This window comes from Micromys minutus, assembly GCF_963924665.1.
Source record: "Micromys minutus genome assembly, chromosome: 20".
NCBI lineage: Eukaryota > Metazoa > Chordata > Mammalia > Rodentia > Muridae > Micromys > Micromys minutus.
Window position 1 is genome coordinate 1,832,501 of NC_137955.1, and position 25,734 is coordinate 1,858,234.

The 25,734-nt window shown below is 42.0% G+C and overlaps 2 protein-coding genes across 2 annotated transcripts in view; both read right to left on the reverse strand.

Moving 5' to 3' along the window:
- The window catches only part of LOC308433625 (angiogenic factor with G patch and FHA domains 1-like), a gene marked incomplete at its 5' end in the record, with an annotated part of 29,293 nt that extends 23,057 nt beyond the window's left edge, over positions 1-6,236 (reverse strand). Inside the window, 2 exon segments of the mRNA XM_080933728.1 lie at positions 4,331-4,594; positions 6,128-6,236. Coding sequence (XP_080789854.1) covers positions 4,331-4,594; positions 6,128-6,236 — 373 coding nt within the window.
- Positions 6,237-12,368: 6,132 nt separating this feature from the next.
- Positions 12,369-22,819, reverse strand: LOC308433626 (centrosomal protein of 68 kDa-like; the record flags this gene model as incomplete). Its single annotated transcript, XM_080933729.1, is given in 7 exon segments — positions 12,369-12,527; positions 19,252-19,374; positions 19,975-20,071; positions 20,073-20,158; positions 20,162-20,372; positions 20,374-21,470; positions 22,514-22,819. Coding segments are annotated over 7 exon segments (2,079 nt in total).
- Positions 22,820-25,734: the final 2,915 nt, after the last annotated feature.

Consider the following 25,734-nt stretch of genomic DNA (forward strand, 5'->3'; position numbering starts at 1 on the left):
CGACCTACTCATGGTTGCGTGTCTCTGAAGACATGACCGGGTGCACACAGCTTGTGGATAAGTAATTTGGGGACATTGAAGTGAATGAAGGGGGAGAACGGGGAAAAGCCGGTGGACGCCTGTATGAGCTGCAAGTGAACAAGAGATTCGTACACAGTTCCTATCTTCACTGGAAGGCACAAATGGAGAATTAGAAAATCATTCACCACATCTATTTACTTTAAAATCAAGCGTGTACTTATCCAACCGTCACTAGAAACCTGTCCAAGAGACTAAAAACACATGCACCTAAAGACTTAATATGTAAATATTTCCATGCGGTGGCTTTTTCATACCAGTCGACACTTGGAAACAGCCCAAACCGACACTGACGGATGGAGATTCGCGGTCTCACAAAGCCATACAAGAGACCTCTCCATGCAGTAGCCCCTTGAACTGTAGAAAGTGAAGATCGATCGCCATTTTAATTTAAAAGGCAATTCGATTCAACTGTGTTGACTCTTACATAGTACTATGCTTAGGTGCACGGGACAGTTTTCTCTACTTTGACAGAAAGTAGAGTCGCCTTGGTAGAGAGTCCCCGTAAGCAGATTGTCTAGACCAGGTTGGTCATAGCTGTGATGGATTGTGTTGGTTGGTGGAATATGCAGCCCATTGTGGGCGGCACCATCCCCTCGGTTTGGGTCCTCAACAGTATAAGAGTAAAGAAAGGGAGACAAGTTGCATACATACATTTCATTCGCTTTCTGCTTTTGGCTGTGGATACAGATGGCTGTCAGGAGATTCTACCTGGACCGCCCCACAATGATGGGCTCTAACTTGGAATTTTAGCCAAATGAACACTTTCTCCATTAAAGTAGATTAATCATCGCAACTGTAAACAAAACTGATACCACACTGGGCTCATCACTTTAGTTAATACTCATTTCTGGTCAGTTGGGTCTCTTTGCGGCACAGATGGGCATCTGGACGGTTTCCTATAGCACCCCAGATTCTCTTTCAGTCTGATGCCCGGGCCAGGCAGGTCTGTGTGCCTAAGTCTTCCACGAACAACCCCGGCTTCTGTGTCAGACCCTTACCAACAGGGCCAAAAGGAGCACAAGCTAACCTAGGCTTCGACGCATCTTTGCACAGTTCTGGGCCAGTTTCCTTGAGTGCTGGTCCACTGTTTCCGTGCCTTCCCACATCAGCCATATGCTTTGCTTTTTCCTGAGGTTCCCTCTGCCCCCAGGCTCCTATGCCTTAGAACATTCATTTCCTGCATGACGTCAGTCTGAGAGCCTCCTTTCCCTGTTCTTTGTTGGAAACTGCCTCAGGCGCCTCACTGTGTGGCACTGTCCACTCTTCATGGTTAACATGGAAGCTTGTTCCTTCAAACCCAGTTAAGGAGAGCACCCTGGAAAGGAAAGATGGGTCTAGGTCTTACATAATCATGCACACATCCATATATGTCCCGTACCATATTTGACTTGTAAGAAGCCAGCCATGAGTCCCCTCCACACACAAGAGGAAGAGAGTATCCAGGGGTGAAAGCAGAGAATGAAGATACCGGGGTTCCCTGTAGACTGTCAATCACAGCTTACCCTTTGGGCCCATTGTTCTGTCACTCCTGCCTGCAGAGAATATTCACTCTCTCCTACGGAATTCAAAAACCTCACGCCATACCACAGCCTGCTCAGCTGAGTTCCCAACAGCATCCTCCACACCAGGCCCAGCTGTGGATGAGGCCCCTCGGGTGTGCTCCCTCCGTCTAATAAAACTAAAGACAAGTCATGTGATTCCCAGCTCCATGGAAGAACAGTTCTAGGCAAGCACATATAGAAATGCCCATTTTAAAAGGAAAATGGAAATAGAGTCGCTAGCCATTGTGGTGGCACGTGTCTGTGATGCTGGCTTGCAGAAGGCCGAGGCAGGGGGACTGCAGGTTCTAGGCCAGCCTGGGCTATACTGTAAGACCTCATCTAACAATAAAAATGATTTGAAAAAATGCCAGTCTTAAAGCCTGCAACATAAGGCTTCTTCCAAAAAGAATAGATGAATAATAGGGATATAATTTCAGAACATAAACCCCAGGCTAGGTTAGTTACACCCTCTGGATCTGCCTTGTTTTAGAACGTTTTAGAAAATAATTATTTAATATATATAAGTATACTGTAGCTGTCCTCAGACACACCAGAAGAGGGTACCAGATTTCATTACAGATGGTTGTGAGCCACCATGTGGTTGCTGGGATTTGAACTCAGGAACTCTGGAAGAGCAGTCAGTGCTCTTAACCACTGAGCCATCTCTCCAGACCCTGGATCTTCTTTTTTTTTTTTTAAGAAACCTGCTTCTTGCTGGTACGTTTTTTAGAACTACCTTATCATTCTGAGCCTGTTCCATCCATTTCAGTTTGATGATGTTTTTGCAGAAATGATTTCCTCAAACACCTTGTGGGTTTCCCATACATTCCCTTTCGATAAAAGCTGTGATCACTGCTCTTTTTGAGTTGAGCCTTCACCTCCCTGGATTTTTGCTGAGAGGCTGATGCTCCAATAAGCTTCCAAATGACATCATCACTAGACAGGATCTGTGAGCTTTAGCCTCTGTGTCTTGAGACTCACATATGCCTAATCTCCTGACAATTTTCACAAAATCTGTATAATCTCCATTTTTTCTACTCCAGAATTCATATGAATTAAACTCTCCAGTGCAACTTCTTTTTTTATTATTTTTATCTTTATTTTATTTGGTTGTTCTGGGACAGGGTCTCTCTCTACATAGCTCTGGCTGTCCTGGAATTTACTATGTAGACCGGACTGACCTCGAACACAGGGCTCTTCTTGCTTCTGCCCTCAGAGAGCTAGGAGTGAAGGTGTGCCCCACCACGCCTGACTTTACTGTTCATTTTAACCGTGTGTAGATTTGTGTGTATGAGTGAAATACCCAGCAGGGGCGCCAGAGGAGGTCAGATCCCTGGGGCTGGAATAAAGAATGTTGGGAGCCAAGGGAAACAGATACTGGGACCCCAACTCTCATCCTCTGTAAAAGCAGCACACACTCTGAGCCACGAGCCAACTCTCCAGCCTCCAGCACAAGTTCCTAATTTTACATCTTTTCGCCTGAGGATGCTCACAATCATCAAGCTGTGGTGCCTTTCACTGCCTGCCACCCCGCCCTGCAGCATTTTCCGGTGAGGCTGAGAAGAAACCAGGTGGCACCTTTATTAATTCACCCTGGGATGTCTCCACTGCACGGCCACACCCACCGCTTGCTTCGTGTGTGCAGGGTTCCCATGGTTCACTTGCACCTTTCTATCTTTAGGACATTTATAGCGTTTTGAGCATTTATATACATATATATATGTGCATATGCACATATGGAAAGTCATGTATAAAGTAGTGCTTAAATGTTTGGAAATTTTTATATTTGCTAAATTTATGTTTTCATTTATTATTATTATTATTATTGTTGTTGTTGTTGTTGTTGTTATTATTATTTGAGAGGTATTTGAATCTTTTAGAAGAGCCCTGTAAAACGTATAAACGGAAGTTTAAAGACATAGTAAATAGCAGTGACTGCCTGTCGTGTCCAGAGGCCTCTAGGAAGCGGATAAATGTAGTAAGTTCTTTTCGTTCCAGCAAGATTCACAAGGAACACAGGGCAAGCCACAGAACTGAGGAGACCAAAGCTGGACCAGTAACCATTCAAGTTCCCATGAGGCAGGAGCATTACACATTGAAGGCCAGTTTGGGCTTTAGGCTAAATTACTATCTCTAAAAGAAAGTCTTATCTGATCAACGGGATGAAAAACAAAAGCTCAGAAATTCTTCCTCCAGTGGTTTTTTTTTTCCCCCTGAAATTTAATCTCTGCACAAACATTCTGTACGCGACCAGATGCCACAATCCCTGGGATCATTTTAATGACTGCTAACTGCTTCCTTCTGACTCGACCTTCTGTCCAGGTAACCTGTGCTCCTCGCCCTCACACTTGCCCTCTAATCCCCATTATCAATTCGTCTCTACCAGACAGCCTTGAAATTATTTGCAAATGGCGCCTTGCCTGCCCCCTCACCTCCCAGACAACACACAGTTTCTTGCACTAACCCTGGCGGCTAAGTTCTTCTCTCTGCCTTGGTTGTTCCTTCTGGGCTGTCCACACAACCCTGAAAACATGCTGACTATCAGGACCCGCCCCTCAATCCCTGCGACGTGTGGCCCCGTTATACCAAGTGTCACAGAGAGCTACAAGGATCTTGTCAGCTGCCCTGTTTCCAGACCCCATTGTCACGGATGGACTGACACTGCTCTTACGGGATGGGCCACACTCTGCCTTGCTGCCTTACTTTACCCTCTTCAGAACAGGCCTGGAGACGCTTCTCATTTTGGATCAGTTTACAAATATAAATGGATGCAAATGGCTGGAAGTAGATGGTCAGGTCTGCATGAGCTAAGACCAGCAAACAGAAAGACCAGAAAACACTGGGAACACACTGCTCCCCGGTGACATGGCCTCCTCGGTACTTGGAGTGGGCTCTCCGACCTTTGGGTTGGCAGAGGACCAGCCTAAATCCCTTCCTCTGCATTTTAAACTCATCGTCTTCAATACTGCCCTCTGTGGACACCGAAGAGAGACTCGGTGTCAATAAGGTAGCATCCCTCGATACTGTGAAGACTGATATTCAGTCTATGCACACCCCTCTCCTGTGAGCTAATGGGGACTTCTCCCTGAAGGGCTGTATGCACACCCCTCTCCTGTGAGCTAATGGGGACTTCTCCCTGAAGGGCTGTATGCACATCCCTCTCCTGTGAGCTAATGGGGACTTCTCCCTGAAGGGCTGTTTGTCAAAGCCTTTCATCACTCACTTCATCTCCCCTGGCTCCACTCCAATCTCACCATAACATCTTCTACTGATGGGCCCCAAGCCTGAGCAGTATGCGCTAATGACCTCTATTGGCTGTAGATTAAACTAGTTATCTCTGTGAAAACATTTCCTTTACAACACAGCTTGCTGTAACTAAGATTTACATGCCTAAAGACTCCTTGGAGCATAGGTAGCATTTAAAACTTTCTCTGTGGATCATCTGCTATCCAGGCACACTGACTCACAGCACCAACGTGGCGTCTGGTACTGGGTCTTCCCAGCCCCGCCAGCGAGAGACAAGCCTCACAGGGCAATAATGGTTTCGGCTGCATTTGGAGAGTAACAATCCTTTTATCTTGGGAAGAAAAATAAACTACGGGTGGCGAGATTACTCGGTGGGTCAAAGTGCTAGCCGCCAAACCTGACAACCTAAATTCAGTCCCTCCGACCCACAGAGCAGAAAGAACTGATAGTTAATATTGTTCTCCGACTCCAACACAATCGCTACGGTATGTAACTGTGCAGCAGACAAAAAGAAGTAAGACGAGGGATTGCTCTCAATGGGGGCTTTTTAAACTTCTTAATGATGTTTACGTTTATTTTTCTTTTCTGCATATGGGTGTTTTGCTCACACATATTTCTGTGTGTAACGTGCATGCCTGATGCACTAGGAGAACCAGAAGAGAACATCAAATCCGCCAAGACTAGAGTTCCAGGTAGTTCTAGGAGCCAGCCGCCGTGTGAGTGCTGGGAATCAAACCCAGATCCTCTAGAAGAAACCACGACTCTTCACAGGAACCATCCCTCTATTCCATGGAGACACACACACACACACACACACACACACACACACACACACACACACACAGACCTTTATCTGGCCTTCATCCTCCATTTTGGATCTTTATCCCAGCATCTGACCTTTCTAGAATCCTGTTACTCCCCTATATCTCCCAGGATGCTGTTCTCTTCCTGTCTTTCCATAGACTCCCATTCCTGAGCTTCCGTGCATCTTTGAGCCTATGTCGCGGGACCCAAACTTCTACCTCCCACTGAAGCCAGCTTCAGGTGAGTGCTGGAGAAACCTCACTGAGCCATCTTAGTGACGCCTTTGCTTTCAATAGGTGCCCAGCTATCCAAAAGGCCACCATCCTGCTAAGGACATGGCTGGGTTGAGAAAGTGTTTGCCTTGAAGGGTATGAGGAACTGAGTCTGATCCCCAGAGCCCGTGTAAAAATGCCAGGCAGGGGCACTGGAAGTGGAGGACGATCCCTGGGACTCACGACCAGCCAGTCTCACATCGTTAATGATCTCCAAGTCGATGAGAGATCCTGTCTCAAAAGGGATGGATGGCATACTTAAAGATGACCCCTGACTACGCCTTCTAGCCATCTCACGCGTACCTGCACATAAATGGGCACATGCATGCTGTCATCGGAGGGACATCAGAAGTTCAAAAAACAGGAACAAAATGGAGTCCACAAAGAGGGGGTTCTTGGGAAATATGGACACCACCACAGTGGACTCACTGAGAGGCGCCTGCTCGATACACAGCGGCTGGGAAACAGAAGGAGACGAAACAGAGAGATTCCATTTGGAAGTTTCTGATAAATAATACCTGCTGCCCACAAACTCCCTCATTCCTCCATTTATAAACTGTAGATTGTATGCTTGCTTGTCATTACTTCCGGTGTGCTTAAAATTGTCCCTATTTGGGGTCTGGCTGGCTAAGTGGATCAAGGTACCTGCTGTCCACCCTGATGGCCTGAGTTTAATTCCCAGAACTCACATGATAGAAGGAGACAATGGGCTCCCACAGCAGTCTTCTGACCTCCTCACTAATGCTGTGAGACTCACACTAGGCACACGCACACACATGCATACACACACACACACAGAGGGCAAGAGAAGGGGGGGGAAGGAGGGAGGGAGAGAGGGAGAGAATAAATAACACTTTTTAACGTAAAATGATCTTTATCCTGAGACACGACTAAATGAAAGCCACACAGTCCTTCCTTTATATATTCATACAAAACTCTAGAAGAAGCAAACCTGTCCACAGCAATAAAAAGCAGATTAGCAATTATCCAAGGTCAAAGGGGGAGTGTGACGTGTGCGACCAAGAGACCTTGAAAGTGATACAGGTTTTGAGTTTACGCATGTGACAGGCCGGAGAAGTATCTAAGGCATGTGTTAAAGGCTTAGTCCCCAGTCCCTTGTGATACTGTGAAGTCTTTGAACCATGGAGTGTACGGCCTACTCGGTGACCTTCTGGAAGCGTTCCCAGGAAGAAGGTATCAGGACTCTGACCTTTCTTCTTACTCTCTTTTGCCTCCTAGCCTCAATAAGGTGAATAGTTTCTTCGCCCTGTACCCTAGTTGTGGTCCACTGCGTTGACTGAGGCCCCAACACCAGTGTGGGTAGCTGACCTCGGGCTGAACCTACAGCTGTGAGCCAAAATTCCACTTTCATTTTCTTTCATTGTTCGTCTCTGTCACTTCGTTATAGCCGTGGAAAGTCAGCACAATACAACTGTCAAAACCCCAGTGCACGTTTTAGATATTGGCCGTTTCTTCTCCAGCAGTGAGGGGAAAGTGTTGAAGGTTGATAGGAAAGAGATGGGCTGACAGATGGTAACAGCTTCTCGTGTTGGCCTTGCGTGTTGGATGGGTGGGATATTTCACGCCACAGGAGCGGCATTTTCTGCGTAAGACAGGAAGATTCACCGAATCCAGCCAAGGGCTCAGGAAGAACTCAGGGACAAAAGAAAGACTCAGCTGACAGCAGCTCAGGACATGCCAGGCCTCGTTGTAAGAAACCCCAGTTTAAAGAAACTCTTACTAAAAACTCCCAACTACACCAGAAAAATCACCAGAGGATCAAACCACGAAACTGACTGAAAATGCATTGAAAAGCAATGCTCCAGGAAGCAAAGAAATGCCCAGGCGACTACAGAATAAGACTGATAAAATAATGATAAAAAATAAAAATAAAATAATGATCTCTCAGCAGAAAGGGGAACAGAAATGAGACACAACAACAGCTCATGAAAAGAAGGCAGGCGCCCAGCCACTCGGGAGGCTGAGGAAGAAAGATGGCTTGACTCCAGGAGTTCAAGACCAGCGTGGGTAACACAGTGAGACCACTTATCCAAAACAAAGACAAGGAAAAAGCCAAGTCGTTTTCACAACGGAACCTTACGGACACTGTGCCCGTGCCCAGGTCTATATCTACATGATGGAAATGAGCAGCAATTTAAGGTTCCCAGTGACAGAAGGACGCCCACAGGAACTACAGAGGGACATAAAGAAAAGCAGAAGGAAGCAATACGACAGGATTATTTTAAGAATTGCTACGGTCGTCCAGAATCCTGAGCCAGACGTCGCAGCTCACACCTGGAACTCCAGAGCTTCAGAGGAGGAGGATTTTGTTGGGTTTATGTCTAGCCTGGGCTACACTGTGAGACTCCACCTTAAAAGAAAAGAGACCAACAAACACTTAGGAAGTCTAAGGTTGCTAAGTACAGAGTTGGTACCTGTTATTAACTAGCAAAATGCCCTAGAATTTAGTGACACCACCACATTTCTTTTGCTCAGTCCTGTAGGTGTGCTGCCTTCGGGAATCCCCCTCCATCTTAGTTCCCCCCCCCCCCCCGTATTTGTGACCAGTGAGCAGATGTAGTGAACAGACAGTGATTAGCTTTCATTGGCCCACAGGAAACCACAGGGAAAGGGAAGGGCTTCAGTCCACAGGGCCGCTGAAGAGCCACTGTCTTGTGTGACCACCATGGCACAGACTCCCTGCATATCTCAGTGGCTCCATATCCCCAGTTTGTGTTTGTAGCTGGGTTTTAAAGCCCTATTGTGTAGCATTTCCTTTTACAAAGATCTTGACTGACTAACCACTTGTTTCCAACAGGGAAGCTGGAGTCATTTTAATTAATGGCTTGACATTTCTTTGTTGCTATTGCAAGCCTGGGGTAACTATGCATCCACTTTTAGGTTCCTAAATGAATTGCTTTGGCCGACATTAAAGTTTTTGCTCCAAGGACTATTATACTGAGGTTTTCTTCATTTAAGAGAAACAACAAAAATTATCTCTATACAAATTTGTTAGATGTATAGATAAAGTAATGAATAGTACAGATTATAGGAAATGAGAGTAGGTAGAAGAAAGTGGAAAGGAGAAATAGAGTCGGGTGTGTTGGCACACACTTACAATTCTATCCCTGAGAAGGTAGAGGAAGAATTCAAGGCTAACCGCAGCTACTTAGTGAGTCTATCCTGGGCTACATGAGATTCTGGCTCAAACAAACAAACAAACAACAAAAAACAAGGTGAAATCAGCAAGTTATTCCTCCACCACCACTATCTGGCTTCCCAAAACGTGAATTATTTCAGTTAGGAAGTGGGGACTAAATAAATGCTATATAGAATCTTTGATAAGCAAATTAATGATAGGAAACATGAAGGTATCAATGATAATCCCAGTAGACATTTGACAAGCACATGTTCTAGAAATGCTCTGTCCTGGAATGGGGCCTGGCGCCCGTAATCTTACCATCGCTGTTACGTTCAGTCTCTGACCTCACAAATGCCTGTGGATGCATAACACTGATGTTCAGACACCTGGTTTGAAATTTTAATCAACATGGAAAGCCAGAAAGGGCGTCTTCTCTGGAATCCGGGGGCAGATTCTTCTTTCTAATGTCTTCTGGGGTAGGCGACGTGTCAGTGATGAGTGGAAAGCCTCTGGTTCAGTCTTCCATGACCTACTGAGACTTTAGGGTGCTTTAATGACATTGTCACATACCATATACATCTATATTATTTCACTGCCACAGATAGAAAATTCTCTATTTGAACAAAATCCATAAAATATGAGAGCGAAGAAGAGCTCATAGCTAGAGCAAGAGGATCGCGTGAAGATTTTGACAGGAAGTCTGTCTCAGTTACTTTTCTGGCTGCTTGGGTAAAATACTCTCATAAAAAGCAATGTAAGAAAAGGAGCATTTATTTCGACTCACGGTTTATAGCAGGTCAGTCAAGGAGGCAGGTGTTGGAAACGAGCGTTCACATTGCATTGTTGGGAAGAAGAGAATGCTTGTGCCCATCTTTCTGCTTTTTATGCATTCCAGACCAAGCTATTGAGCTAAGCTTGTGGAATGCCACCCACAGCGGACATTTCTTCTGACTCTAGTTAATCAAGGTAATTCCCCATAGGTGTATCAGGAGCCCCATCCCCCAGATGATTTTACATCTTTTAGGACTAATCATCACAAGTTGTTTCCTGCAGGTTCACTAGGGTTACTTCTAGACAGTAAAGTTTGACTATTGACATTTTTTACTTCATGCGAAGGTGTCGAGAAGCACACAGCCATCTCCCTCGGGTAGAGGCATCAAGACACACTAATGCCCACTGGAAATCTCAGGTAGGAACTCAAATCATCTGGTTCTGCTTTGCTTCTGCTGCAGCCAGCCAGCCGGCCACACCAAGTTCCTTACACCCTTTCCTGCTGGAGTCTACCATCAACCCAATCATGGTTCTCCTCCCCTTTCCCAGTAGGTCACTGGAAGTATCCTGTGCCCCAGCCTCAATCCAGCTGCATCCACATGCCTTCTGCGGATGGTTTCTGTCCTTCCTTTGGCCAAGCTTTCCTGGGATAATCATCATGCGCTAGCAATGCAGTAAGAGTTCACCCTTTAGCCTGAAGATAATAGGCAGAACATCCTAAGGGAAAACAGATGCCTAGAGATGCATTTTTCTGGGGTTCCACTGTGAAGGCACACAGATCGCTACAGCTGCAGTCTAACAGATCCAGGGCAGAGCCTGAGCTGACAGGGGAACCTTCTCACCGCCAATACTTCAGAAAATCATCGAGGCCGTGCCTTCTGTGGCAAGGTTGATTTGCATGCTGCAAATATCAACGGAAGCTGTCCCCGAGAAATATTACAGAGAAAACAGATCAGGAGGGCTGAGGCTACCTAAACTTTTTGGAGCCCAGGTGATGCCAACAAAAGCCCTGACTGGTGAACATGGAGCCATATGAGGCTCATTGGTTGCTTTGCTGGGTTTCAGTCTTACTTTTAATCTTCTCTTGCTGTGCCTCAATTCTTCTGTTTAAGTAAGAATGTTCACAATGTGTATGTGTTGGTCTTATATAAAAAGAATACAGTCTGTTTTCTTACTTTATTGGCTCATAAGAGATTATGTTAAGACTGTGGGACTTTGGAAGTTAGACTGATTTCATTTTACATTGTAAAATAAACTATAAGTTTTGGGGGATAGGGTCTTTGATATCATGCTTTAAAGTGATATGTTTGGTGTCAAGAGGACAAAGGTAAACTTGTAATGGGTAATTTTGATTGTCAACTTGGTTGGCTAAATAAATATGTGGGGTTTATCAAGACATCTGTCTTACTTACTGTTCTGCTGATGTGAAGAGAGGCCATGACCAAGGCTGCTTACAAAAGGAAGCATTTCATTTGGGGCTTGCTTACAGCTTCGCAGAGTCAGTCTATTATTATCACGCTAGGGATCACGGTAGGGCATCAGGGCAGTAGATGAAAGTTTATACCTGATCTACAAGCAGAAGGCAGAGAGATTGAGAGGGAGTGTGAGCCCGGTGTGGGCTTTTGAAACCTCAAAGCATACCTGCAGTGACACACTCCCTCCAACAAGGCCATGCATCCTAATCCTTCTGAAATAGTTTCACCAACTGGGAATCCAACATTCAAATATATGAGCCTGCGGGTGCCATTTTCCTTCATATCAGCACAGCATCCTTTGAACAAGTCTGCGAGTGTATGTCCAAACAAGATTAACAGGGATTGAGCAGGGAGGGAGCCACAACAGAATATGAGCAGCACCTATTCACTGCCTGAGGTCTAAATAAAAAGAGAAAAAAAAGAGAAAGGGGCCACACTAATATGAATATTCCTCACTTTCTGCTTCTAGACCTTCTTAGGTTTGAACAAGCCACCTCAAATTCCTGCAGCCATAGCTGTAAGCCATCTTTGTCTCTATACCTCCCCTTCCTTGATGTACTGTGTCCTCACATTGTGAACAAGACGTAAAGCCTTTCCACCTTTAAGTTGTTTCTTGTTGGGTATTTAGTTGCAGCAACAAGAAAAGCAACGGACGCTTCATCCTTGAATAGCTGAGGGGTTACGTTCATGAGGCTGAAAGCAGTGTATGAAAGAAAATAAATAACTAGAGCAAGAACAGACTCTTAGACATGAAGAACAAAATGTGAAAGAAGGGGGCAATAGAGAGCTCCAGACAACAGAGCTGGCCGACTAAGGCATGAGCACTTGAGTAAAAATGGAAACTTGCTCTTCATGTCCAACTTTCAGCTCCTAGGACTCTCAGGAAGAGAAATTTAGAAGATTTTCAAAACAAACAGCATTTATTACCCCTAGCTTGACGTCTAAAGTCCCTTCTGTCCAGCACAGTAAATGAAAAATGGCAACAACACAGGGCAGGATCAAGTAGACATCGCAAAAGTGCTGTGGGACACTTGAGTCATTGGACTTTCCGAACACGTGTCAGGATGCTCAGAAGTAGATATGTAAGAGATTTATGTGGAGAATTGCCTGTAAAGGATAGAGGGGGGTAAATGAGGGGGTAAATATCAGCACCTGCTGGGACAATGCTCAGGCCAAAGCACGGGTCAGTCAGTACCTGTGAGGTAGCAAGGAAAAATCAGACTGGGAAAAGCTTCAGACTCCAACACTGTTCTGAGAAAATCTTCACCGTCTCAAAGGGAAGTCTGTGAAGCAAATGATTATTAGAGAGTCCCATAGCAAGCGAGCACAGTCCCATAACATAACTGGCGCCATAACCCTTGCCTTATTCAACCATCTAGACAGTGCACTCTAAGGCAACATGGCCTCTGTTCACATGGCTGTATACTCAGAAGTAGATACCTAGTGCTGTCAACTATGCCTTCCGTGGCAGATTCTCCTAATGGGTCACATCTCTGTGATTGAGATGACCCATGTTTTCCCTGCACAGGTCAAAGTCTCCATAGACTTTTTTGGGCTTCCCTTCCTGAGGAAGAACTCAGAAAGATGTAAAATGATGAGTCATAATTTCCAGTCCTGATGCTTGTCTTGAGCTCATAAGCAACAATTACTCTTGCACCTGTGTAGAGAGAACATCCTGTGTACTGTATGGATGCATCGCCTGTAAATTAAAAAGACTACGGTCTATGGCTTAGGCAGAAAATCGAGGTAGGGCCTCCAGGAAGCAGAGAGGATTCTGAGACAGAATCAAGTGGGAGGTTCACGGGGGAGATTTGATGAGACGGGCAGATGCACGGTCTCTGAGCACAGGTAACCGGCCGCATGGCAGAATATAGGTTTAAATAAACAGGTTATCTTTAGTTATTATCTAGTCAGAAAAGCGCCTAGCTATATGGCCAAGGCATTTGTCAATACACTTTTGGTCTGAGTCTTATTTCTGGGAGCACGGGAGGCAGAACCAGGCCTAACAAAATGATGCCTGATGTAGGGTGCCACCTATTTAATTAGGGTTCTGGAATGACCCGAGGTAGGGATAAGAAAAGGGTCTATAGGAAAAAGGTGCTGTGGGCTTGTTTAGAAGTAGTCATTTGTGGCAATTCCACTCTCAGTTGTCAGGATACCTGCCGTCCAGTCCAATAGCACGCTAAGTACGAATCAGGGGTGGCAGCTCAATCCAGCAGAAGCAGCAAGAACCAGTTGCAATACTACGAGAAGTATTTTATACATTTCTCTCTACAAAGGCACGACCAGTGAAGATCAGCAAAGAGCAGAAAAGTGTTGCAAGGCACACCAAGGCAAGACCGCCATCAGTGAAGACCATCAAAGCATTAAAAGGTGAACCGATGCAAGACCACCCGTCATTGCCTGGGTTCTACATGTACTCTTTCCAAATGTCATGCATTTTCTCAAGCCTCTGCCTCAGTAAAACATCCTCTCACAAACAGCTTCCAGAAACACATCACATGACACAACTGAGTCTCCAAAAAAGCCAGACACTTTTACTTTACATCTGATGATTTCTCAACCACTCTAGAAATGTCTGAGCCATTGATAATAACACCTGTTTAGGCAGATTAATTATGGTGTCTATTTTCAAGAGGATAAGATTTAAAAAAAATGCCTAAGGGACCTACATATGCCTCCCTCTCTCTTCTTAAAGGTTCCATGACCTTCCCAAATAGGAACTCTAGCTGTGAAACCAAACGTTCAAATATGTACAGAAATATGGAGGACATTTCTCACTCGAACCACAACACCTAAATAACCTAGCACCTGGAAGGCTGGGGAATAAAATTCATGAGTTTTGGGCCAGCCTAGAGTACACAGCAAGATCCTACCTCAAAATAAAATAAAATGAAATTCCTTAGTAGAAACCTTGAGAGATCGTGCAGTAGGGCCATTGCTGCATGTCTTCTGTCGAGTCTGTTCACGTCTGTTCTTTCCGGAAGCTTCTACAGTAGCAGGTTTCCATATGGTCCCTCAAATGACCCCAAAATGACACAAAATGACACAAAAATGACACAAAATGACACAAAAATGTCACATTTGACACAAAAATGACACAAAAATGTCACAAAAATGACACATTTGACACAAAAATGACACAAAAATGACAAATTTGACACAATAATGTCACAAAAATGTCACATTTGACACAAAAATCACAAAAAAATGACACAAAAATGACAAATTTGACACAAAAATGACACAAAAATGTAACATTTGACACAAAATGACACAAAACTGACACATTTGACACAAAAATGACACAAAAATTTCACATTTGACACAAAATGACACAAAAATGACACAAAAATGTCACATTTGACACAGAAATGACACAAAAATGTCATATTTGACACAAAAATGTCACAAAATGTCACATTTGACACAAAAATGTCACATTTGACACAAAATGTCACAAAATGTCACATTTGACACAAAAATGACACAAAAATGACACAAAAATGACACAAAATGACACAAAAATGACACAAAAATGACACAAAAATGTCACATTTGACACAAAAATGACACAAAAATGTCACAAAAATGACACATTTGACACAAAAATGACACAAAAATGACACAAAAATGACACAAAAATGACACAAAAATGACACAAAAATGTCACATTTGACACAAAAATGACACAAAAAAGACACAAAAATGACACAAAAATGTCACATTTGACACAAAAATGACACAAAATGTCACATTTGACACAAAAATGACACAAAATGACACAACAATGTCACATTTGACACAAAAATGACACAAAAATGACAAATTTGACAAAATAATGTCACAAAAATGTCACATTTGACACAAAAATGACACAAAAATGACACAAAAATGACAAATTTGACACAAAAATGACACAAAAATGTCACATTTGACACAAAAATGACACAAAACTGACACATTTGACACAAAAATGACACAAAAATTTCACATTTGACACAAAGTGACACAAAAATAACACAAAAATGTCACATTTGACACAAAAATGACACAAAAATGTGATATTTGACACAAAAATGTCACAAAATGTCACATTTGACACAAAAATGTCACATTTGACACAAAAATGTCACAAAAATGTCACATTTGACACAAAAATGACACAAAAATGTCACAAAAATGACACAAAAATGTCACAAAAATGACACAAAAATGTCACATTTGACACAAAAATGACACAAAAATGTCACATTTGACTCAAAAATGACACAAAAATGTCACAAAAATGACACAAAATGACACAAAAATGACACAAAATGACACAACAATGTCACATTTGACACAAAAATGTCACAAAAATGTCACATTTGACAAAAAATGACACATTTGACACAAAAATGACACAAAATGTCACATTTGACTGAAAATGACACAAAAATGTCACATTTGACACAAAAATGACACAAAAATGTCACATTTGACACAAAAATGACACAAAAATGTCACAAAAATGACACAAAATGACACAACAATGTCACATTTGACACAAAAATGTCACATTTGACACAAAAATGACACAAACACACTCAGGCCCCGCCCTCAAATGACATCACGACTTATGCAGATTTATTTAAATATATGTATATGTATATTTATATGTATATGTATATGTGTATGTGTATGTGTATGTGTATGAGTATGTGTATGTGTATGTGTATGTGTATGTGTATGTGTATGTGTATGTGTATGTGTATGTGTATTTATATGTATATGTATATGTATATGTATATGTATATGTATATGTATATGTATATGAATATGTATATGTATATGTATATGTATACGTATATGTATATGCATATGATGTATTTGTATATGTGTATGTATATGTATAAGTATATCTATATGCATATGTATATGTATATGAATATGTATATGTATATGTATATGTAAATGTATATGTATATGTATATGTATATGTATATGAAAATGAATATGTATATGTATATGTATATGTATATGTATATGAATATGTATATGTATATGTATATGTATACGTATATGTATATGTATATGATGTATATTTATATGTGTATGTATATGTATAAGTATATCTATATGTATATGTATATGTATATGAATATGTATATGTATATGTATATGTATATGTATATGTATACGTATACGTATACGTATACGTATACGTATACGTATATGTGTATGTGTATGTATAAGTATATGTATATGTATAAGTATATGTATATGTATATGTATATGATGTATATGCATATGTGTATGTAAATGTAGAAGTATATGTATATGTATATGTATATGTATATGTATATGTATATGAATATGAATATGAATATGTATATGTATATGTATATGTATATGTATATGTATATGTATATGTATATGTATATGTATATGTATATGTATATGTATATGTATATGTATATGTATATGTATATGTATATGTATATGTATATGTATATGCATACATACATGTATATGTATATGATGTATATGTGTATGTGTATGTATATGTATAAGTATATGTATATGCATATGTATATGTATATTTATATGTATATGTATATGTATAAAGTATATGTATATGTATATGTATATGAATATGTATATGTATATGTATATGAATATGTATATGTATATGTATATGTATATGTATATGTATATGTATATGTATATGTATATGTATATGTATATGTATATGTATATGTATATGTATATGTATATGTATATGTATATGTATATGTATATGTATATGTATATGTATATGTATATGTATATGTATATGTATATGTATATGTATATGTATATGTATATGTATATGTATATGTATATGTATATGTATATGCATATGTATATGTATATGTATATGTATACGTATATGTATATGCATATGATGTATTTGTATATGTGTATGTATATGTATAAGTATATCTATATGCATATGTATATGTATATGAATATGTATATGTATATGTATATGTAAATGTATATGTATATGTATATGTTTATGTATATGTATATGTATATATATACGTATATGTATATGTATATATGTATATGTATATGTGTATGTATATGTTTAAGTATATGTATATGTATATGTATAAGCATATGTATATGTATATGTATATGATGTATATGTATATGTATATGAATATGTATATGAATATGTATATGTATATGTAAATGTATATGTATATGTATATGTATATGATGTATAAATATATGTATATGTATATGTATATGATGTATATGTATATGTATATGTATATGTATATGTATATGATGTATATGTATATGTATATGATGTATATGTATATGTATATGTATATGTATATGTATATGTATATGTATATGTATATGTATATGTATATGTATATGTATATGTATATGTATATGTATATGTATATGTATATGTATATGTATATGTATATGATGTATAAGTATATGTATATGTATATGTATATGATGTATATGTATATGTATATGTATATGTATATGTATATGTATATGTATATGTATATGTATATGTATATGTATATGTATATGTATATGATGTATAAGTATATGTATATGTATATGTATATGATGTATAAGTATATGTATATGTATATGATGTATATGTATATGTATATGTATATGTATATGTATATGTATATGTATATGTATATGTATATGTATATGTATATATTGAATAATATGTTGACACCATGTAGACCCTATGCAGCAACCCACCAGATATATCCTTCAGGCACAGTGTATAACCAACTGAGAGTCTTTATTTTGTCTGTCTTGAACTACCCCTAGGTTCAGCCCTATAATTAATTTCTCAGTGAGAGAGAGAGAGAGAGCGAGAGAGAGAGTGAGTCTCAAGTACTTTAGCAGCATTTAAGATCAGCAATAAGCTGGGGATGGGGGATGGAAACCACACAGAGAGAAAGTTTAATAGAACCTAAATTAAGTAAAAAATTATATAATAGACCTTGGGTTCTAAGAATAGAGTTGCTTTTTATATTATGTGATTCCCTTGAATTTGATTTCAAAATTTTGGAATAATCACTCTGGGAACTCTCCTATCAAGAACCATTTGGTAAGTTGTAATCTAAAGCCACAAGGATATAACTAAACAAGGTGACAACAAACTCACAAAGTAATGAGGGAACAAAGTGCATCCTTGTCTTGAGCCATTAAGATTCAGGATATTTTTGTGTGCAATCCACTGTTTTTCTTCTCTATGGCTGTTTATATTTTGTCTTGACTTCTGGGGAAGTTTGTCATTTATCTTAGTAGTAAAACATGAACAAGGCCCACAGTTTTATCCTACTCACAAAAAAAAAAAAAAAAAAAAAAAAAAAAAAAAAAAAAAGCCAACTAAACATCCCATAATAATTATAGCTAAAATATAAACTTTGAGATTGTCAGCCAGCAAAACACTGCTACTTTGTTTAATATGTATTCTAAACAATGCAGCCCATTAATCAGAATATACTTTATTTTTTGCTCATAAATAAATTGAACATATTATTTACATCTCTAGCGGAGGGAGTCTTAGATGAGTTGGCATTGCTGTTTGCTGACATTGGAGCTGTAATGAATTTGGTTGGTTTTGCATATGGACATAGGTAAGAGTCACTGTGCACAGTGTACATGGTCAGCACAGTGTTAACATGCTCCTCTACAGCACTGCTAGTTCCAATGGATGTAATTAACCTCTTACCTCGCTTAGAAGTTACCGTGTACTTTATATTGTTCAACACTGAGAATTAGATTTATCAGGTAAAATAGTCAACTAAGCTACAAAATTCTAGTTACTTGAGATTTTATTCTGTAAAAGTACTCTATCTCCCATCCCTGTGGGTGAACAAGCCAGGACTACACATTACCCAGTAAAGCTGCAGAGAAGACTTGAGACCTGCAAGGCTGGCCCTGGGTGGTGCACTGAGGTCAGCGACGTCTGTGACATTATTCAACCAGCAGATCAGCTCTTCCAGCTGACAGCAAAATGTCTGTGGAGAAAAGAACAAGTGGTGGGCTGGACTGAACTCAGTGATGTAGTCTGTCTACCTGAGGCATGTTCAGGCCCAGTACAAAAGAAGTCTACTCAGTACACCCGACTGAGCTGCTATTTACCTTGTTTGAAGGCTAAAATACTAAAATACCAGCATTTTACCATCCAAAATTCCTAGAGTTTTCTTTCACATGGTCATTTGTCTCCACCTCTGCCAGGATAATGAATGCCATGCTTGGTTCTGTCTCAGTGAGATGTGATACCAGAACCAGGCTCAGAATACAGTCCTGAAGGTGAGAGTGGAACTACCAAGGAACAAGGACCGTTACCAACCATTGAACGTTCTCTGCAGAGAAGCAGATGCATGAAAGAGTAAATTACAACTCTCTGAGCTATAGTGAACACTGGATCAGCTTCTACCAAAGCGCAGGGACACTGCTGCTGCACGTTACCTAATGTCTCTGCCAGCTTCTTGCAATCATTAAAGGAGAATGATACCTATAGTTTGGGGTCATACATGTTGAGAGTGCTGAGACATGCTGTTGGTGGGCTGGGGAAACATTGCTTCCTTGAGAAGCTTTTCCATGAACATTTTTACCTGCACACACTGCACTAGAGAAGCTTTCTCCTGCTCTTCTCTTTTCCTGGGAAGCTTCTCTCCAGCTACTGGCTCTGACAACAGCCACCTGTCTGACAGCTTTTGAGGAGGGGTGAGTTTTCAGTTGTTTTGAAGAGACCCTGAGGGTCTGGCTGCTCATCAGACTACTTTTGCCTCTAGAATCCTAGGGCTGGATAGAATGCCTGAAGGAGGGGTTCTGGCCCACTTGAAAGGTAGTACCAGAAGGATGCTGCCTTTGGCTGGAGTCCAATGTTGGGGAAGCTGGATCATCACTGTCTGAGACTTGCAGTGTCCTGTGTTCCTCAGCCGGTCTAGTGGGTAGGTTCACAAAGGAGGGACTGACACCTGAGAAAGATACTAAACTAGAGACCTGAGTCAGTGGGCAGAGCAAGGTATTCCTCATCACTTCCCATCTCTTCTTCGGATGGCCATCCAGGCTTCACACTGGCCGGACACCCAACATTCTGTCTGTATTTCTTCTCCCTCTCTTTTCTTGGAAAAGGTGGCTCTTTCTCCTTCATCTTCAGCTGGGGAGAGCCCACACTGAGGTTCATGCCTATAGGGAGACAGTCCTCTGTTGTGCCCTTCAGGGCTGCCTCTCTGTTCTCCCAAGAAGCACCTTCAGTGCCTGGGGCTCTAGGGGTAGATGAAAGCTGGTTCCAGAAAGATACATTTGTGCCAATCTGTTTCTGAGATATTTCCAAGGTCCAGCACTTAAGACATGGCTCTCTGTCTCCAGAAAATGGCAGAGTAGGCATCTCCACTGATGAGCAATTGTGGGAGACATTAGTGGGTGACTTGAGAGTACTTCCTGAAGAGACAGAGAAACTGTCCAGGTCTATACCTGAGTCCTGCATGACAGGGTCAGTCAGCACATGACTTTCAAGTGACTTTGGGAGCTGAGGTCCAGGCCTCAGTGGATAAGTGTAGTCAAGCAGATCTTCATACTCTTTATTTGGGTTCCACAGTGGGGAGTGGCGGTTAGGGGAAGGAGGCAGAGAATTTGGCAGCACACAGGCCCAGTACTCTGCCTGAAAGGACAGGTGTCTCTTACCCAGGCCTGTAGCATCACCGCCAGAGGCCACAGGCTGTGTTGACCACTGGAGCTGAGGCCCTGCCCCCACCACAGAGTGGGTTCCCTGGGGTACAGTCATCTCCTGAGAGACGTTGGCAAAGGAGCCACTCTGAGGTTCTGCCTTCTCTTGGTGATCCTGGAGACTGCTGCCCACTGAGGAGGCAGAGATGCTTCTGCTATAGAGCTGAGGAGCACCTGGGCTCACCGTGGACTTCCACTGTGAAAGGAGAGGGAGATCTGCGATGTGTGGCTGCTGGCTGAGGCCCAACACCTGAGATGGATCAACTGTGGACTGGAAGTGTTCACTGTCAGCTTCAAGTCCTGAGCAAACAGTTATAGTTCCAAGGACTTTAACGGTTGGAAGTAGGTCCTGGGAGGCAGGAAGCTTGTTTTCCTCCATCTACAATAACAAGGGGGAAAGGGAACAGTGATGAAAATAAGCAGACTTCTTGTTTTTAATGAACAGTTGTCTTCACACGATTGAGGGGCAGGAGGGGGGAGGATGAATATCAGTGAAAACAAAGTCAGTCTCCATCATCATTAACTGAGGGGATGGGGGGGTGCACCCTGTTCAGTTCCTGCACTGGTACACTCTGGCAAAATGAGTCCCTCAGCAAAAACCAGTTCCTCTTCACTCTGGATTTTTAATTTTCAGTGAGTAACTAACCACAAAGGAAGATAGGGCAACTAACGTAAGGACTCAGAACCAGACTGACCTGACGTTAATGAACTTCCTACTCTTTCTGTAAGGACTCTGGGTACTACTCTCTCCCAGGCATGTTTAGAGCCTTCTCACAGGATGGGTCTCCAAGGACAGAGGGAGCAGCCACAATGCTCAAATCTAAGCTGTTCTTGGGCTGTGAAAGGCTGAACATAATAGGTTGCCAGAACCATAAGAAGCAGATCTCTCTCCCACTACAAGGGCTTAAAAGATTCAGAGCCTTGCATTGGCCTTAGAACATGGGGGATCCCGTCCCTCATGGCTCACTAGAGAGGGAGCTGCCTTGTCCTTCACAGTCATGGAGGTCAGAGACAGCTGCCCATGAAAGGAGCTTCAGGTCCCAAGAGGATTTGGTCTGGGAACGCACAGCCGTCTACCAAGTACGTTTTAACAGGCTCTCCTAAAAGAAGCTTTCAGACCATTAAACAGAAGCAGAATGGAGGTAGGGGGTTCCCTTGTTAAGAGACCCAGATTCTAGTCCTCCAGACAGTAGGCTCCTGATGAACCTGTTACTGTCCTTAAGAGGTCCTTAGTGACTCTTTGGGAATAGGAGATAACCACACAGAACCCTCTGCCAACTTCAAGGTCCAACTCTCCAAGAGAGCCTGAAATATAATGCATACCCGGACGACACAGCTTATACCTCATAGTGACTCGGGCAGAGGGTAACAGTCAAGGAAATGGACAAACAACAGCTCCAGCTCAGCAGCCTCCATACTTACTTGGCTTCCCACAGAATATAAAAGGTCTCCAACATTGCCAGAAGGAAGTGGGCCACTGAAGGGAGGCTTAATCTTATCTGTTACTGGTTCTTTGCTGGCAGTGTGGGTCTGTGAAAAGAAAACTCCAGAGATGCAGCCAGGGTCAGCCTCAGCCCTCCACAGTGGCCCTCCCTCAACTTCCAGATGTATGGGCTTCTCTGCCTCAAGCCCTGGGGGCAGCAGCTTCCCAGAGTTCCACCTGCCAGAGAATGTGACTTTTGTGTTGACAGACACATCTGCATCATCCTCATCTTCACCTGGGGCCATTGAGCCTCTCCTATCAGGTTTCGTTTGAAGCCTTTAGAAACCTACAAAAACAGGGAAGAAAAGAGAAAAATAGATTTTCTTGAAGTGTGCATCAAAATCTTAATTTTTAAGTGAAGATAAACTTTTCTGGCCAAAGGAACAGTGACCATTTCCATGGCCCAGTACCAACGACTGGCTCTTCCTCAGCCCCAGACCTTTCAAAGGGAATGCCCAAGTATGACTTTGCCCTCTGTTGTGGAGCTGTCTCCCAAGAGTCAGGAAAGGTGTGACAAAACAAAAAACTTGGCCAGCCTGTGCTGCATAGGCTGCAAAAAACAAGGCAACAGAAGAAAAGAAATAGTGTAAAGCAGCTGATCTGGGAGGAAGACCCACATCCAAAGCCATTTTCTTTGCCTGAAGCTGAAGGGAAAGGAAGCACACAAAGAAGGTAAGCGCAGGCTAATGGGTACCTTCCCACAGGTGGGGGTGTTTGACTAAGACACTTCTGACCCTGTCTGCTCACAGATACTTTTCAGTTCTGTGCACCTCAGAACAGACCACTATGTCTTAGGGCTGCTCTTCTCACTGATTAGTTTCCCGTGTGCTGCTCTGGACATCACACATGGACAGACTAGAGAGGTGGCCACTGAGCTCAGGTGGATGGAACAGGGAGTTAATGGTAAGTCCGTGCTCCCGAGTGCAGCTCCGTGGATGCAGTTCAGAGAAAAGGCTTGGGCCCTGTGTGTGTGTTCCCTCTTTACCCCAACCTCACTAAGATGTCCAGCTGCTCTTTGCTAGGCACAGCCTGGTTCTCTTCAGCCAATGGCTTATTGGTTAGCAGCCTGAGTCTGGTTCTGTCCTTTCTACCCCCAGAGGATAGCAAGTTCAGGTACACCTAGACCTTCACTGGGCTCAGGAGAATGCTTCTAACTATTTTTGGTGGGAGGAGACAACCAGATTATGGACCAGATGGGGCTTCTCAATGACCAGAAACAGATCTTCACCCCTTCTCAGGCTGCCTTGGTGTATGCTGACCTTGGCAGCCGCAGGAAGCCATAGAAAGCCGAATGATAACGGTGAGTTCATGTGGAAAAGCAGAGCTACCCAGGCAGACTGGTGAAGGAGCTGGGGAAAAAGATAAGAATCAGCAGGGTCTACAGAACATGAGCTCTAGACAGAAAGTAGGTTGGCCTATAGGCCAGCTAGTGCTCCTCCTGGCACTGGTGGGATGACAGGAACAAGTCTAACTTGAAGGACATGGAATTGGGTACAAGGTGACAGTGAGCACCTAAGTGTGTGCTATCACCTGCACTGGGACAGCCTTATTTTCCTTGGAGACTAGAAGCTGACAAGGTAGGAAAGAGTGGCTTCTTCAGGCTCTTCCTGTCTGGCTTTCACACCACGAAATGCAACTTAGGTAGAGTGTGAAATTTCTGCTCACCCTTACCTGGGCCCATGGGGCTCAGGGCACTCTGACATGACTTCATATATTGTAAACGCAACTAGCTCACTCTTGTAAGCACCAGATCCTTCAGGGCTAATTAGAGCCCATCTGTTTTCTGTTAGTAACAGCACCTAATCTTTCATATAACAAGCCAAGTATTTACCACTGAAGAGTCCGACAAACATAGGCAAGCAGTACTGTCTAGTTTTTGTGTGACTCCTATCACATGATATACAAATACAAGTATCTTCCCACAATATACTTTAAAACTGCTGAACAGGGCAAGACATACCATTCAAAATCTTGTCTCTCCCCACCTCAAAACAAAACAAACCACCTCCTCTCTCAAAACAACCCCCCCAAAAAAAAACAGTAATAGGGATTGAATCTAGAATCTTAGAGCTCATCTGGAGATATAAGGGCAGCATAGCTCCTGGTATATCCTTGATTAATGACCAATCCTCTGTTAAGGAAAGTCATTCTCTTCAACTGTGGTGACTTCCCTACAGGCTTTATAGCCAGCAAGGAAAAAAAAAAAAAAAAAAAAACAGAAGGGTGAGGTGAGAATGAAACTGGAAACTCATCTTATGTGGTTTTATTGTAACCGGCATTAGACCAGGAAGACTTCTAGAGTCTGGCCCACATCAATTTTTCATTAGCACAGTACAATTTTGGAAAAAGTTTTCTGATGACAATTAACTTCAGCCCCCTGACTATAATACAGCTTAACGAAGTTTCGCACTGAAGATCTTTACAGAGTCTAATACGGCTTCATCCATAAGATGGGTTCTTGTTGACTTAGAAACAGTGCTCAGATTAAACATAAGATTAAACATAATGATTTTTAAATACAAATCTATATTTTTATGCTAAAATGCTTTTAAAAATTTGTACATGTATCACTCTCTTTTTAAAAAAATAAAGTTGTAAGAAAGAAAAAAAAGGAAACAGTGCTCAGAATAAGGGACTGGGGAGAATAACAGGCAAACTTAATGCCTGTGGGCGTCAGGACTGGCCTGGGCCTAAGATAACACAGAAGTCACTTAGGCTGTTGTAATGCACAAGTGACATCACTGATAAGAATGGGTTTTATGGACTGAAAGTGATGTTCAAGAGTTTGGGGAAAAGGGTCTGGAAGTAAAAATATAAGTTCTGGAAGAACAGCAGGGATCACCAGGCTGTAAAATTCCATTACGCCTGGCATTCTAGGAAGAGTAGGTACACACCTCATTCCATCGAAGAGGTAAGCTGTGTGCGTTTAACTCTCCTGCCTTCTCCAGTGTTTATCTGTGTGCACAGGCCTCTGTGAAATCTAAAAATGTTTCCTTAGTATTGACTTCATATGGCTTTTGTCCATATGAGTTTGCAAGTGCAGACAAAATAGAGGGATATTATAAAGTTTGCATTTATTTGTTGATACTTGTCACATATTTTTTAAATAAATAAATAATGTTGACTAACTCAGTGTAAGTGCTTTGGCTAAGGCCTTACC